Source organism: Netta rufina (genome assembly GCF_964035555.1).
Source record: "Netta rufina genome assembly, chromosome: 5".
NCBI lineage: Eukaryota > Metazoa > Chordata > Aves > Anseriformes > Anatidae > Netta > Netta rufina.
In genome coordinates, this window is record NC_140128.1 from 25,849,033 (window position 1) to 25,864,642 (window position 15,610).

At 37.9% G+C, this 15,610-nt stretch overlaps 1 protein-coding gene across 1 annotated transcript; it reads left to right on the forward strand.

Moving 5' to 3' along the window:
- The first annotated feature begins 1,521 nt into the window (after positions 1–1,521).
- Positions 1,522–15,610, forward strand: FAM98B (family with sequence similarity 98 member B). The gene is made up of 8 exons (XM_084286971.1): positions 1,522–1,675; positions 2,396–2,544; positions 3,213–3,347; positions 4,058–4,233; positions 10,865–10,945; positions 11,341–11,457; positions 13,741–13,908; positions 15,175–15,610. The coding sequence occupies exons 1-8, from the start codon at positions 1,611–1,613 to the stop codon at positions 15,520–15,522; spliced, it is 1,239 nt and encodes a 412-aa protein (XP_084143097.1). The 5' UTR covers positions 1,522–1,610; the 3' UTR covers positions 15,523–15,610.

The window sequence follows — 15,610 nt, forward strand, 5'->3', positions numbered from 1 at the left end:
TGGGTGATACAAAAATATCAGGAAAGAATGAGAAAGAAGACTTTTTCTGCATATTTTGCTTTCTCACTCTGTTAACTAGGCATTCATTTAAATCCAAAATAGGGGTAGAATTCTGCTACAGTGGCAAAAGCCTGGTGTTTCAGGACTTCAAAATGCACAGACAAGAAAACTTGATTGAAATGTTATTTTTCAGCAGACTGGAGAAGACATTATTGTAGGCCTACAAGACTTCAGCAAAAAAAGTTTTCTGACTAAAACAGAGCTTTCAATGGGGAACACTGGTATACTAATTACACCACCCTTGAATAAAATTCACAGTATTTTCCCATTCAAGTTGCTGCAGGAATATCCTGGTTCTATTTCAAACAGCAAGCACAAATGGAAGAAATAAAAATTAAAATCCTTTTGGGGTTAGATCCATTTCTCAAGTGGGAGAAAAAAAAGGATAAGGAAACTCCCTGTGACCCTTTCTTCTTGTAAAGTAGGCAATGCTCAAACTTCCATCTTATTTCATATTGTCCATGGCTTTCATCATTCTCCTTAAAGCTATCCTGAAATCTTATCTATTCCATTAATACTAACACTACTCAGTACAAGCTTCTCATTGCCAGATGATGCAGGAACGTTTGAGTCTACCAAAATGTGGTCCTAACTAATGTTGTTTTAGCAGGAGTAAGAGATCTTATTTTCAGATTCTCCACTCTCAGAGACATGCTCTTGGGTTAGGATAAACCCTGCTGAAACAAAACTGCTCTTAAAGCTCTATTGTTGGAGAGAGAGGCAGATGAGAGCTGTGAAAGAGGCTGCAGAGCAACTGGCACTGATGTACATCATATGGTTGACATAAGCCTGCCTGACTTTAGCATGCTCTTTTCCACTGACTGCCATAAACATTTTATTTTTTTTTTTACTTTCTAGATTTCTGTCCATATGTGTGGGAGGGTCTCATGGCTGTTCAAAATAGTTGCTTCCAAAATTACGGCAATTTCACTCATTGGGAATGAGAGAACACCTTTATAGGCCTTCAGCACAGGGTTAGCTGTTTCTGAAGGTACATGTAAAACATTAAAAAAAAAAAAAAAAAAGAAAGAAAAAAAAAAAAGAAAAAGGCAGATTTTTCCTTCACCTAATAGAAAAGATAGGAGTGCATGGCTGAGGTGGGGGTGGATGAAATTAGTATCTTTGGACGGCTGATGTGGCAGTAGCGTTTTAGAGGGAATGCAGTGATGCTTCAGCAGAAGTGGCTGAGCGAGCCTATGGAATAGCTTGCAGCCAAGCAGAAAAAGAGAGAGAAAAAAAATGTTTTTTGGTTTATTTCTCTCTCTCAACACCGCTGAAAAGGGATCTCAGGAGACCCGAGTCAGGACAACGCGACCCGCAGGCAGCGGAGGCCCGGCGTGCCCGCGGGCCGGGCCAGGCCGAGGGGGGCCGGGGCAGCCCGACCAGCCGGCCGGGCCCCACCGCGGGGCTGACAGCGGCCGGGGGCAGCCGGGGGCCCCCTGCTGGGCCCGGTGCCCGCGGCCGGCGGAACGCAGCGGCGGGTGCAGGTTGCGGCGGGCCGCTTTGAGGCGGGCACAGCGCGGCGCGGCGCGGCGGGCCGCCGGGGCGGCATGAGGGAGCTGGCGGCCGGCCTGAAGATGGAGGGCGACATCTTGGACGCGTTGGAGGCTCTGGGGTGAGCGGGGGGTGGCCGGGCCTCGGCGGGCGAGGGGAGGATCCTGGTGGCCGCGCGGCCCTGGCCGGCCCTGCTCGGGCGGGGAGCGGCTGGGGACGGAGCGGGGGCCGGGGCCGGCCCCGGCCCCGGGGCCGGCCCGGGGTCTTGTCGCCCGCGCTGGGGCTGCCGTGGCCGTGCTGCCGGGGGCTGCCCCGAGGGGGGATCTGGTCGCTGCTTGGGGCTGGGAGGTGCCCCGGCTCGCAGGGGTGGTGGGTGGCTTTCCGTTTCGTACGGATAAAACGTGTTTTCTTTGTTCGAGGTGGAGAATAACGGGTGCAGCAAGTAAAAATAGTGTAACATGCAGTTCAGTTATCAGTTACCTCTTAGTATTGAGGGTCTCGGGCAGCGAGTTAAAAGCGTTGGAAGGAGAATTGCTTGACTCAGCACTTGAATTAATGCTGGATTTAGTGTGTTTAGCATGTATTGAAACATGGGACTCTGTTCTCACATACCTGTCATGCGTGAAGATGCCTCTCACATTTTCTGACAAACCGTTTTGTTTATAAATTACCTCTCTTTTTTTGGCATGTTTAAAAAAGTCTGAATTATTCATTCACAAAAGTAATTCACAAGTATTCATCTTAGTGTAGTTCCTAACCAGCTTATGTTAAAATTATTTAGAAGTATGCACATTTTATGTTAAACCCACTTCTTATTGCAAATGTTTATCTCTCTGCACAGGTACACAGGTCCCCTTTTGGAGGAGGAAGCCCTGAAAAAAGCAGTGGAAAATGGATTGTCTTCACCAGAGTTTTTTGACCTCTGTGTTTGGTTAGGTTCCCAAATAAAGCCACTTTGTAACATGGAAGAAAGTATCACGCCAACAGATGGTAAATCGATGTTAATTTGTTGAAGCTACTTAGTATTTAGTGGATTCAGTATATTTAGACTTGTATTTTTAGCTAGTAGTAAAATCAGTGTTGAAATTGAACGGATAACCAAAAGGTAGCCAAAGAGGTGCTGATGTTTGTGTGTATGTAGCTGTTAGATTAAGGTCCTACCTTGTGAAGATTCTTTACAAAACAAAAGAAAAAGGAAAAAAATAAAAATAAAATGGGCTCATACATGTGGTTTGGTTAATTTGATTCCTGTACCTTGTTCATCAGAAAGTTAATTACGTTGATCCACTGTTTTGTGACATAAGCTGTTCACATGATAGAAGGAATAAGCACTGTCTGTTCCTCTGCTTGGTGTAAATTAAATGCTGGTTCATTCCAAATACTTGCATTCATGTTTTCAAGCTGTTGTAGCATCAACTTTTGTTTAAAGCATGAATACAACACTGTTTTAACTATTATAAAGGAGTGTCTGCTTGTATGTGGGACTTCTTTAAGAAGAAAGAAAATATTATGAGTGGTAGGTGGTAAATATTTGTCTGGGGTCTTGAAACCCACAATCTAAATGTGTAAATTAAAAAAAAAAAAAATAAATTATAGTTTGATGTAAAACAACATAAAAGGGCCATTAACTTTTAATTTATTTCTTTATAACTTTATAGGTGATAAAGATATAGAGAGCTTCCAGCTTGAGATTAGTGGCTTTCTGAGAGAAATGGCTTGTCCATATTCATCGCTTATATCTGGAGACATAAAAGACAGATTAAAAGAGAAAGAAGATTGTCTTAAACTCCTCTGTAAGTTAAGACCATTTTTGCCACTTAGTATACTACTATTTTACATGCGTCTTTTATCATTATTCTACAATTTACATTAAATAGTTCTTTGTATTTTAGCTTATCTCTACAATCACTACAGCCTACCCAAGCATGCTAACTTGTGGAGGGGTGGAAATGGTAGAACTAATATTTCTCTGTGATGTACAGTTCAACCTACTGATTCCTCCTGACAATTTCTTGATCCAATTCCAGCTCAGCTGGAACAGATTTTCCTTCTCTTGTTTCTGAGAAGTTTTGGGGCAGCTTGTAAGAACATGTGACATGCTTTGAAGGTGCTGAAAGCAGGATCAAGAGGAGTGAACTTGGACAAAGGAGGACCAGCTGAGACTAAGTGTGGAAAGAGATTACATTGAGAAATTGGTGGTGGCAAATGCTTGGAATTTTCCAGGAAAAGAATGGAATAACATCAGGGATCAGTGTGACAACATGAAACTAGTCAAGGAACTAGGGGTCTGGGGAAGGAGGTATGGTAAGCAGTTAAGTATGGTGTACAGACAGGAAATTAGATGGAAGTCAGTTTAGGTAATGAATGGGAAACTGATACTGGTCTGTCTAGAAGAGGATTGAGAGTCTGTTTTATTGTTGTCTTCTTATCTGTATTATGAGAATGTGGGCGCAAAAAATTTTGAGTCCCTAAATATGCCATTATCTGCCATTTTTCTTTCTAGTATTTCTAAGTACAGAACTCCAAGCTTTGAAGATATTGCACAGCAAGAAAAGTAAAGGCTCTCATTTGGAAAAGCACAATGAAATTTATCAGGAAGTACAAACTATTTGTGATGCACTGGGCCTGCCAAACTCATCACCTGATATTCCTCCCTTGTTAACCAATGTGGAACAAAAGGTATGGGTTTTATGTTTTCTCTCTTGTTAACTCTTACTTCTGTAAGCGTTCATCTTAGCTGAGGGCCTAACAATATGATTCATGAAGGCCCTATCCAACAAGTGCAAAGGGATTTTTATTCTGGAAACCAGTGTAGTGTACAAGTTAAACTGTCTTAGCTGTGAGGTGAAATATTTGAGTGGTTCCCTCAGGATGAGATGTACCTGATGCGCCTTGCCACGCAACCTTAGGGTATGAGTTGTAGGAACGCTTTCCTCCTACCTATTCAAATATATCAATCACAAAACTTTGGGTAATAACTGATTGCATGTTTACATACCTGTCGTTGTCAATTCTGAGATGTTTTCAAATTTAATGTGTAAAACTAAACTTCTTGCTCTTTGGTTTATGAATACCTTAATTGCAAGTATTGATTTGTTGGTGCCATTTCCTTAGTTTTAATTCAGGCATTTTTCAACCTACTAAGTTAGGTAGTCAATATGCAGCCTCATACCTTATCCAACCTTATAGTTCTTTCAATTGTATCCCACCAGATTCTAACTCATTTCACTGATGTGATGTTTAATTTGGATTCCTCACTGCAGATTATAAGTGCCACCCACCATCTTCTCTGTTAAAAGTTTGGCTCTTCATTTCTCCCTAGTATTTGGGAAGAGAATTGCTCCCCTCTTGAGTTATGAGAGATGCGTGAAGTGAATTTCCCTCTGCTGCTCTCTGAATCTTTGAATTTACTAATTTTTGCGTGATGATCGTTTTTTGTTTTTTTTCTCCCTCCTCATCGCTCAATGGGAAGTTGAACATTCAGAGGTTTTGGGGAGGGGGCCTGTTTTTTCCCAGATCTTCTTACAGATGTGGATCTTTATTGTGGCAAGACAGAACCTTTAATAGATTCATATATAAAAAGCAATATCCAGGTGGCAGTGAAATTGTCTGCATTCCCAAAGTGTCCCTGTACTTGATCTGTTTAGCTCATATGAAATCTTTAAATCTATTCTTTCCATTAAATATCTTTGAGGGGATGGAGAAACAATTCCATCACTGTTTTCTGAGGGTTAAAATGTCAGAGTTCCAGCTAGTAACTAGTTGATTAAAGCTGCCTAGTACTGTTGATCTTTCCCTGTGGGTGTTTACATCCAAGGGGCTTGTAGTCTCCAACAGGAACAACAAGGAAGACAGTGGCCTTCCTTGCACACTTCTTGGCTTCACTTCTTGGATACAGGCTTAGTTTCATGCCATATTAAAAGAATAACACTCTAATGCTGCAATAGCAGACATGGTGGGCCAGCTTTTCACACAAACACCTAGCAAGTTGTCTTTGCATTACAAGGTTTTGCAAAGTCCAAGACTTCTTTCAGATAGGGTCACATGCTTGCACTGATGTGTAGTGTGTTACTGTTAAACTGTTTACATAAACTGTTAACAGTTTCATAAGTCCTGAAGCAGAAAAATCTTCTAAGCATGTTCTCTCACTCTCCCTCCTTCCCCCTCTCTCCCCTCTCTCTCATATCACAAACTGCCTTGAGCTGTTTTTCAGTGTTTTCCAGGTCTGTCAATTTCACAGTGGTTATACAACTTATACGCACTTCAGAGTGTAGAAAGGTGGCAAAACTAGTTCATTCATCTTCTCTGACTTCAGATTAATAGTGTAATTTGTGCTCTGAAATGTTCTGGCCCCTTACAACTGAAGAACTTTTATTTTTCCTACTTCTCAGGAGATTTTGTACAATTTCTGCTGTATGTTTCATTGTCCTTCATCCCCTACTTTCATCTGGGACAAGTTCCGAGTTTATTTTGATACAGTGCATATAGAGTTAGATGCCTAAGTTTGTTGATGTAGCTGCATTAGCGTGGTGATGCCCCTGATTGAAATTCTTTGGCTTCGTAAACATCTTTTTCAGTCCCATTTATAACTTTTTTAGATTCTCACAAAATTTCACTTGCAATGATCAATTTATTTTTCCAAATATTATGTTGCTCCCGATTTAATTAGGCTGTGTAAAATTGCACTGCTAACATGTAGTGTTATACTATATGATTTGTAACAGAAACTTACATACTAATCTAGCATTTTTATTGAATTTGAAAATGTATCTGCAGCATTTCAACATGTCTACTCTTTGTCTCTGTCTAGCATCTTCAGCATTGTCAGTAGCTGTGGGAATAGTTCTGAGAATAGTTTGGCTGTGCAGCAGCAATCTACCAAAGGGACAGATCACACATTGTATTTTGGTATGACACGTTAGAATATTGATTGTTTTTAATAATTTGTCAGATTATTTAAAAGACTAGTATAAAATCAAGATCACCTTCTTCATTCAAACTATGAGTTTTGTTGTACATCAAACCGAATATGCAATCATTGGAAGTACCTTTTAAATTTGCATCTCCTGTAATGAACTACGGCAGTGGTTACGCATATAAGAAAAATTGAGGGAAGAGTTGGTAGCGTTACAGCTTCCTACCGCTTAATGTAATGTATTATATTCTATAGCATAGAAAAACTAATGGTCTTTTTTTTTGAGATTCCCTTGTGAAGTTTCCTTATAAAGTATATTTATAAAACTTACCTCTGGGAGGTGTTCTGAAGTTTGCTACTAGAAAGCCCATAACTTGTAAATGAACCTTGATCAAAGATTCAGAAAAGTTTCTGCCAGCATTATGCTACATGCTTATATCTAGCTTTTTCCATTCAAAATGGTGTGAATTTTACACCTAGTTACAAAGAAACTTTCTAATACTGTTTATTCCAAAAACCTTTTTACTACAAAAATATTCAATTTTTTTTTTAATTTTTTTTTTACCATGTATTGCTTTGCATCATTTTTTCTTAGTTTTCTAATGTAAAAAAAGGTAATCTCCTAACTGTCTACTGCAATAAAAGGAAACTGTAAAGGGTTACCTAAGAAATTAAATGGAAAGCAAGCTAAAATAGGCTTTAACTGAAATGTGAGGAGGCTATCTTTAAAAAAAAAATATTTGGGAATATTTTCGATAATTTATTCATATTTAAGTTAGTGTTAGTGTTTAGTAATTGTACAGCCATAATGGTGCCTGTGCATTAAATGTCAATATAGCTTCAGGGAACAAGACAGAAGAGTTGTCTGGTTCGAAGTCTTTGTGCCTAAACTTGTAGGCATTCACCAGACACAAAGCTCAGGCAAAAATGTCTTTAAAATTAGATAAGTATTGAAAATAAAATGACATGTAAGTAAATGGAAGACGGGCATTGTTTGGATTAACATGTTCTGTGCTCAAGAATTTAGGTGATCTTTCTGCAAATTAAGAAAATGTTCCTTCCTGTGTAGTGATAGCGTTTTAACATAAATTCCTTTAATGACACCTCTTTACAGGTTATTTTTTAAAATATGAGAAACCCTGAAGTTGTGTGCATATATTGTTTCTCTTTGCAAATAGTGTTAAACATAAAAAGTATAGGTTTATGTTGACAGAGGGTAAAGATATTTATTAAATATGTGGAACATTGAACCTGTATTGTGAGCTAATGTTTTGTTTTTTTAAAGGAGCATAGACTTATAAAACAAATGAGAAATGTTCGATACATAAAGGTGCGCTTTATTTGGTAAAAAATAGAATAACTATGTTTTTATACAACAGAGTTTGGAGTCAAATCCCAATACTTCTGTCTCAAACATCATATTTTTTTGAGTATATGAACTTCTAAATCAATCTTGTAAATATTTAATGTTATCAAGGAGTTTGATTACAATATATATTGAATAGTCAAATATATGCATTTCCCTTTAGCTTTTAATTAATTGGTTTGCTTCTCATAACTAAGTGTGGGAGAGTTTTAGGATGATTTGGCTGGCACAATTTGTTTTACATTTCTGTGAATATTTTCACTGCCCTTTTATCTGGACACTGCTTTTTGTATTGTTCCCACTTACAAATGCAGAATTTATATTTTTTATTTTTCTCCCCCAGAACTTCTGTTTATTCTCCTTAATGCAAGGCAACTATCATGGCTAGGAATGAGTTACAGCATAGATTCTTGTATTGGTTGTGCTTTTGTCCTCTGGTAGACAGGATATGTGCCAGAGACCTTATGCTCATAGCCCTGTTGGTCAAGGTTGGACAACATATTCTGAAACTATAAGGCAGCAAAGCTTATTTCACTCTTGTACTTGTAGGACATGCACTCAGAGTACTGCTAAGTGAGGGAGTAAAGTATTAATGGAGATTCAGAAATCTGGATATGACTTTTCATTGTCTGTAAAACTCTGCAAGTAGATAAAGTTATCTGTGGAACAAGTTTCTCCTTAACTTGATTCATTTTATCCAGTGACAATTATACTATCAATGTATTTTTTTTAACTCGGGGGGAGGGGGGGCGAGAAAAAGGTTGCAGAATTTTGCAGTTTCCTAGCCAGTAAAGGCTAGTTTCACTTAGCTGCTCCTACTGCTTCTGATTGTGAGTTTCACTGATTTTCTTCTTTTATTGTTCCTCTGAACTTCCTTTCATATTTCAACTTACAGAAATCAGGGGTAGATGGTGCTGAGTTAGGTCTTTCAATTGTGATTCACTTGTCATGGCAGAATTTATTATTTTTTGTGTGTGGAGCCCAGTGTTGTATTTACTTCTTAGCTGCACTGGCAGCTGCAAGCTTGTAATAATTCTAATCTCCAGAGCATCTTCATCATCTGTACTTTCCAGGTTTTATTTCAATCTATAGCTACAGGTTATTGACGTGTTATGTTGTTGTGTTTTTTGGCTTGTGGCTTTTGTCTTCTCCCAGAAGTCAGGCTCATTTTGTTAGATTCTTATCCTTTCAACTCATTAGGACCTTTGAGGATAATATATTTCTGACCTTAATGGCTACAAACGTCTTCACTAATAGAGCTTTTAATTCATGTGTTGTTTATTAGTATAGAAGTTCTGTAGTAATTGCTGGTTTCTACATCTTTTTCTGTCATGCTGATCTTATGTTGATGATTATTACATTTCTTCTTGGCTCTTCATGTATTTATTTAAATTTAAGCATAGTTTGTGCTAAAGTACATTTGAATTTTGAAGCAGATTGAGAGGCATCATGTACATGCTTCATTAGAATCAAAACAGGTTGGCTAGATTTACAGGATAGACAAGTCAGTCAGCCCTGGAGGGCTTTTTGTAAATAAAGGTTGCAAAGGTACAAGAATTTAAGAGAAAGAAGAGTGTGGGGGCAATACGGTACATGAAACAGAACTTCAACCCTTATCATAATCACTTCTTTTATATGGATGGAATCTAATAGCACAGGTGGTACTTTTAATTCATCACTTCATGCCATTTGTTCCTTCTTCTATATTAATTGAGGATTTCTTCATCTCTTGCTGTCATGCTGATCTTATATTGATTATTGTTCATTGACTACCACAATGCTAGGTGGGCACTTCTCAGTGCCCACTATGATAACTTAGTTAACTAGGTGCTCTAGAATTTGAGCAAGTTGACTTGTCTCCTGCAGTTACTGCACAGTGATCACTGCAGATGATATTTCTGTAATGTGTAGAACTCAAAACTCTGACAAAATGAGAAGGTAATACTAGAGAAGTTAGCACTGGACCTTACCTCTATTATAAATATTAATGTAAATGGCTGTATGCCTACGCGAAGTCTTATAATCCTAGCAAATGTATCTAATGTCTCTCTTCAGCTATAGGTTTTATTGTAGGTCATGGACTGCCTTAGTCCTTCCTTGTGAAATGTTTAAAAAAGAAAAAAAAAGATATAGTTTTAGTCTTGTATGACTTGATTCCACATGAAAGCAAGTGAAGATGTAGTTCTTCCAATCAGACCATGTCCAAAACTTCTTCCAATCAGACCGTGTCCAGGAACAGTAATATGCTGTTCTCTAGTAATCTACTACTGCTTAAAAATCAGTTGGCCTGAAAGTTATGTAGGAGTGTTGTGACCATTTGTGGTAAGGTTTGTAGAAGAGTGTGTGGAAAAGAAAGTGTATGCTGAAAGAAGTTCCTTGGTAGAAGCTTTTTGTAAGGAGAGAGGGGGATGCAGTGGAGTTTGGAAGTCAGAAAGAGAGGGCACACTTCGTTCCCAAATACCGAAGGCAAAGCTAATGAAGAAGTATAAGGCAAGCTGGTTTGGAGTGAGTGCAAAAGTCTTAAACAATGTTAATTGGAACCAATAACAGGATTAGAAGGAAAGAAGTGAGAGAGCGACCTCATACCTATCATATCTCCTGCCTTCCTTACTGGCACCCATTGTCAGCTTTCTGTAGCCAGGTCTACTATTTGTCAGTGAACTCCCAGCTTTCAATTGTTAATTTCCTTAGATGTAATTACAATGCTTAATGATGAGTAAACCCAGTAAATTTAATTAGTTGTATTGCCTGTGTGCACTTCATAAATTTGACATATAGATATTTTTCAATTATAATTGGGAGGAGAAATGCTATGCCGTATAGTCTTTTTATATAGAGGTTGGTCATGTAGTGGAAGTATTCAGGAACTCGTCTTTTTGTAATGGATGATAATAAGGCAGAAGACATCTGTTTTTATGAGTCTGCTAAAACAAACGTGCTATAGTTGATCTTAGAATTGTAGCATATTTTTGCTGAAATAAATGTAAATATAATTTGTGTTCTGAAAAGAAGTATGTGTTTTGTTACAGATAAAGGACGTTCTCTCAAAAGTTCAAAAAAACCATGTGGGGAAGTCACTGCTAACAAAACCTCTGAATTCTGATCAAGTGGTAAAAAAAAAAAAAAAAAAAAAAAAAAAAGTCCCTCTATTTTGTTTTCTGTGTTTTGTGGGGTGGTCAAAATTAATGCTTATGGTTTTGTCTGTCTATTTTACAGTCACTCTTCTACTACTTAATATTCAATTACTAAATATTAATAATGCTAATCAGATACTTCCAGAATTAATGTTTTTAACAGACATTGTCTTGATATATGTACATACTAACTTTTAAAATATTTCGTAAATACATGCTACTGCAGCACTACATATCTGCACCCCTAATTTTATGTCGTTTGTAGTGATCACCAGAGAATAGTCATCTTATTTGCTGAGTGGGGTTAACTTTCAATTGATTTGTATATCTTTATTGAATTAATATTTGGACTTTTTATTGTAACACTGCAGGAAAGATTGGAAAAAATTAATGATGCTCTTCGCAGTGAGTATGAATGTCGCCGACGTATGTTAATGAAGAGGCTAGATGTGACAGTGCAGTCTTTTGGCTGGTCTGATAGAGCAAAGGTAAGGTTGCTGTATTTTTTGCTTCCTGTAGGTGGGAGTCTGCTACAGTTCCATAGATCTTGTTACCAAGTATATGTACTATGTAAATACACTTCCCTTACTGCTGTCTTCTTTCCAAGCAGTTTCTCATCCTGGATTGTAACATCCAAGTTGTAGGTATTGAGAAAACTGAAGGATTTGAGTAGGTGACACGGTCCATGTTTTGTGACTGTCTATAGCTTCATAAATATATATATTCTAGCATCCTTTGTTGGGGGTTTTCACTTTAAGTCCATACCTCCCTTTTTCTTTCCTATATCCGCCCCTCCAATCAAGTAAAGTAGGAGAAAACCTCAGCATTTCTCTGGAGATGCAGGAGGAAGACAAACACTAGGCCTTAACAGAGATTGGGTGCAGAGAGCGTCTTCCCACAAGGTCAGTGAGATTATTACAGTGAATGCTACCTATCTTGGGTGCAAAGCAACCGAATAAACAAACGGTCAGCTGAACAGCTGGTGTGAGAAAAGCCTTCAGATGGCTAAAACATCCAAACTGTTATTGGGGATTTTGTCTGCTGGTATTGTTTTAATCACAGTAATTTCATTTGTGATATTTTCTAGCACTCTGTATATTAGAAAATAGACATGACTTAACCAGTCTGATATTTCTGAGCTAGAAATCCATATTGTTTCTATCCAGCAAAGTAAGAAGATACTAAAAGTTTGTAACTTGATTAATATATGTGTGGTAAGCTGAAGGCTTTTTTTTTGCTCATGAACTGCAAGATCAACTTTACTTCTAAGAGAAGGTTTGTGTAGAAATCTTAAGATTGATAAGTCTTAAAACTTCAAAAGCTTTCTGAAAGTGATATTATAGTTTGGCATAGATATGTGCAAACAGAGTCTGCTCACTAAATATCACTGAAAGACATGAGTCTACATTCTGCTTTGCTGCTTCAAAATGGCCCACTTTAATTTCTGCAGGGGTTATGAGTGCTTTTATGGTACAAGAGAGGAAAAGAGGGCATTTACCTCAAAATTATCAGGAGATTTCACTATGTGTAATTCTTATAACTGAACCAATGCAACTATAAATTTTTAAATTTAAGGTGTACTTCAAAGATGTAGTTGATGTTTACTGATAACTCAGACTAAAATCTGATGTTTATTCCAAATGACATTAAAAACAATGAATACTTTTATGATAAATCAAGTTTAATGAGATTTTTAATGATGCCAAAGCAGTAAGATGATTCCTTTTCCTGTCTTAGAAAGGCTGTTGATGCAAAATAGCATGCAGTTAGAAATAACCCCATTACATATTAAATCTGTGATGAAGATTTACACAAATTGACCTTCATTTAAAATTGCATATGATTTTTTTGTACTTTTTCCCCTCATTTTTCATGTAAAATACTTGTTTAGAATGTCTCCAAAAACTTTGGGGGGGGATTCAAAATATTTTGGCATTGAAATTTGATTTTTTTTTTTTTTTTTTTTAAGCAATGAAGCAAGTTCTTGTCCTTTTTTAATTCATTAGCTAGGTTGCCTTCCCCTCCCTCTCCATTAAGTAGGTATTTATACCTGTCTCTGCTTTTGATGGTGTGTTTTGTTGTTTGTTTGTTTTTTGGAGGAGTGGTGGCAGTGTAGTTTTATTTTTTTCTGTCCCCCAGGGGGTTAGTTTTGCAGATTGAAATGGATCCATAAATGATGACGTAATTGTCTAGCAAAACAGCAGTGACAAAGAACAGCATCTATTGTCTGGTCCATCCAAGATCAAATGTTTATTTACTCTGAAGATCGTCCTAGTTGCTTACAGAAAGTGTATTTATTTTTCATCTTTTGTTAAACAAGTAAACATCAAAGTGAATTTGGAAAAAAATCTAATTTTTTCCCCTTCTCAGTTTCACTTTTTCATGGCTTGCACAAGTGTTCTGCTTCATTGATGCAGATTTTCACAAATTGACCTGCATTTAAAGTCACTCCTTTTTCACATTTTGGAGTGATCTGTTAAATATGGCTATTTAAAGCACTGCTTCAGACAACAGCATGGAGCCTAAAATTTAGTCTTAGATATGTTGCCAGTGGATACAGTTTCTGTTGTAATAAGTTCAGCATCAATTAAACATAATCAACATTTCCTTGTACATCATCAGAGAACAGAACTGGTAGCAACTGGCACCAAATTTTTCATACATCACACCTTGTGCTCAAACTGCAATGTACTGAGACCACTGTGTGGCTTACAGTGTGTGTTTGTATTTGTATCCTCACAAGTAAGTAATGTCTGATTTTTATTGTTTAGGTAAAGACAGATGACATAGCACGCATCTATCAGCCCAAGCGCTACGCATTATCTCCAAAGTCAACTATAACATTAGCTCACCTTCTTGCTGCTCGAGAGGATTTATCAAAGATCATAAGAACAAGTAGTGGATCAACACGGAAAAATACAGTCTGTGCGATCAACAAGGTAATGTTTCTTCCTGGGATATGATAAAAGGATGTGGGAGTTTACAGACCCATCAAAAGTAATTCTGGAATTACACTCTGTGTTTAACATTTTTGTTCCTTTGTACAAGGTGGTTATAGCTGGTGCTTTTAACAAGAAAAGTTTGCAGCATTCCAATAAACACTGCATTAAGTTCTTTTTTTATCTTACTACACAGTCAGTTTTACAACCAGATTAAATAGTAATCTAGATGAGAAAGAACAGTGGAGGAAGTAGACAGAGTTCAGAAGTTACTTTTCCCTTCCTACTGAGTTGTTCTTTTCAAACAGCAGTCTCAGAAAGCAGGGCTACACTAGCCAGTTCTCAGGAAGAGTCAATGCTTAATCTTTCTGGACAGCTTGGCCTGTCCTGCCTTTTCACAGCAGAATCTGCTGAGTTTTAATCTGCCTTCCAGCAGGGTCAAATGCACCATTCACAAATAAGATAAGATAAGAATCATCCATTTGCTTTGGTATCTGTATTTTCATAGGAAAGGGACTCCATTCAGCATAAAATTATAGTAGCGATTGTTTCTTTTTCTTAGTCAACACAGAAACAGGATCACCTGAGAACTGTTAATTTTCCTTAGAGCTACTAAAGAGCAGGTAGAGTATACTTGGTAAAACAGGGGAAAGGAGGAAGGTTTGCTTCAAGTCGGTTTATACTTCATGTTAGGACTAGGGAGTAAATACAATACTTAACACAGCTGGATTTATTATTGATTGTTTTTTGTTGTTGTTCTTTTTGTTTGTTTCTATATTTGGCTTACAAACTTAGGTCCTTGAGTTCAATGGAACTGTACACCTCAAGTTAAGGATACGTGTTAGTCTTTCTGGTATTGTTGCCTAGGCATTGGTGCCTGGGTATTGTCAAGCACAGTAATGAAAAAGTAAAACACAAGGTTTTTTTAGTTTCCTTTTGTTGTTGTTGTTGTTAACAAGCATCTTTAGTGTATCAGTACATTACAAACCTCAGAAGTTTCTGTGGAAGTGACATTTAATTATTTGGTAAAATTGTTTGGTTTGGCTGTTTGTAATAAATAAACATAGTACTTCCTTCTGGACTATAACAAAAGCTTGCAAATAACTATGTTAGTTCACTATCTCAATAGTGAATAGTTCACTATTGAAATGGTGACTGTTTTCATTAATCCTTTATTTACAGACTTTCTTAAATGCTGTGCCCCATTTTGAAATCCTTTTAATTGTTTTGATCTCAAGAGTTCTGAAGTTTTATTTTACCATACAGGTTCTTATGGGGAGAGTACCTGATCGTGGAGGCAGACCAACAGAGATTGAACCACCACCTCCTGAAATGCCTCCATGGCAGAAAAGACAAGAAGGTGGCGGAAGAGGTGGCTGGGGAGGTGGTGGTGGAAGGGGCGGCTGGGGTGGTGGAGGGGGTCGAGGAGGAGGAGGAGGAGGTTGTGGTGGTGGTTTTGGAGGTGGGGGTTTCAGAGGTGGTGGAAGAGGTGGAGGTGGCTTCCAAGGTGGAGGTGGCTTCCAAGGTGGAGGTGGCAGGGGAGGTTATGGTGGCAGGGGTGGTTACGGAGATCCATATGGTGGAAGAGGAGGTGGAGGATACCGGCGATACTAAAAAAAAAAAAAAAAAAAAAAAACTACAACAAAAAAACTGTAAATACTAAGAGTAACTGGCAAAATATAGTGGTGGTGTTTACTGGTAA

Bases quoted from the DNA above. Each gene is read 5' to 3' on its own strand.
- FAM98B (XM_084286971.1), top strand. From the start codon at position 1,611: ATGAGGGAGCTGGCGGCCGGCCTGAAGATGGAGGGCGACATCTTGGAC. The intron at 1,676-2,395 runs GTGAGCGGGGGG...CTCTCTGCACAG, and splicing joins GACGCGTTGGAGGCTCTGGG to GTACACAGGTCCCCTTTTGG. The intron at 10,946-11,340 runs GTAAAAAAAAAA...GTAACACTGCAG, and splicing joins CTCTGAATTCTGATCAAGTG to GAAAGATTGGAAAAAATTAA.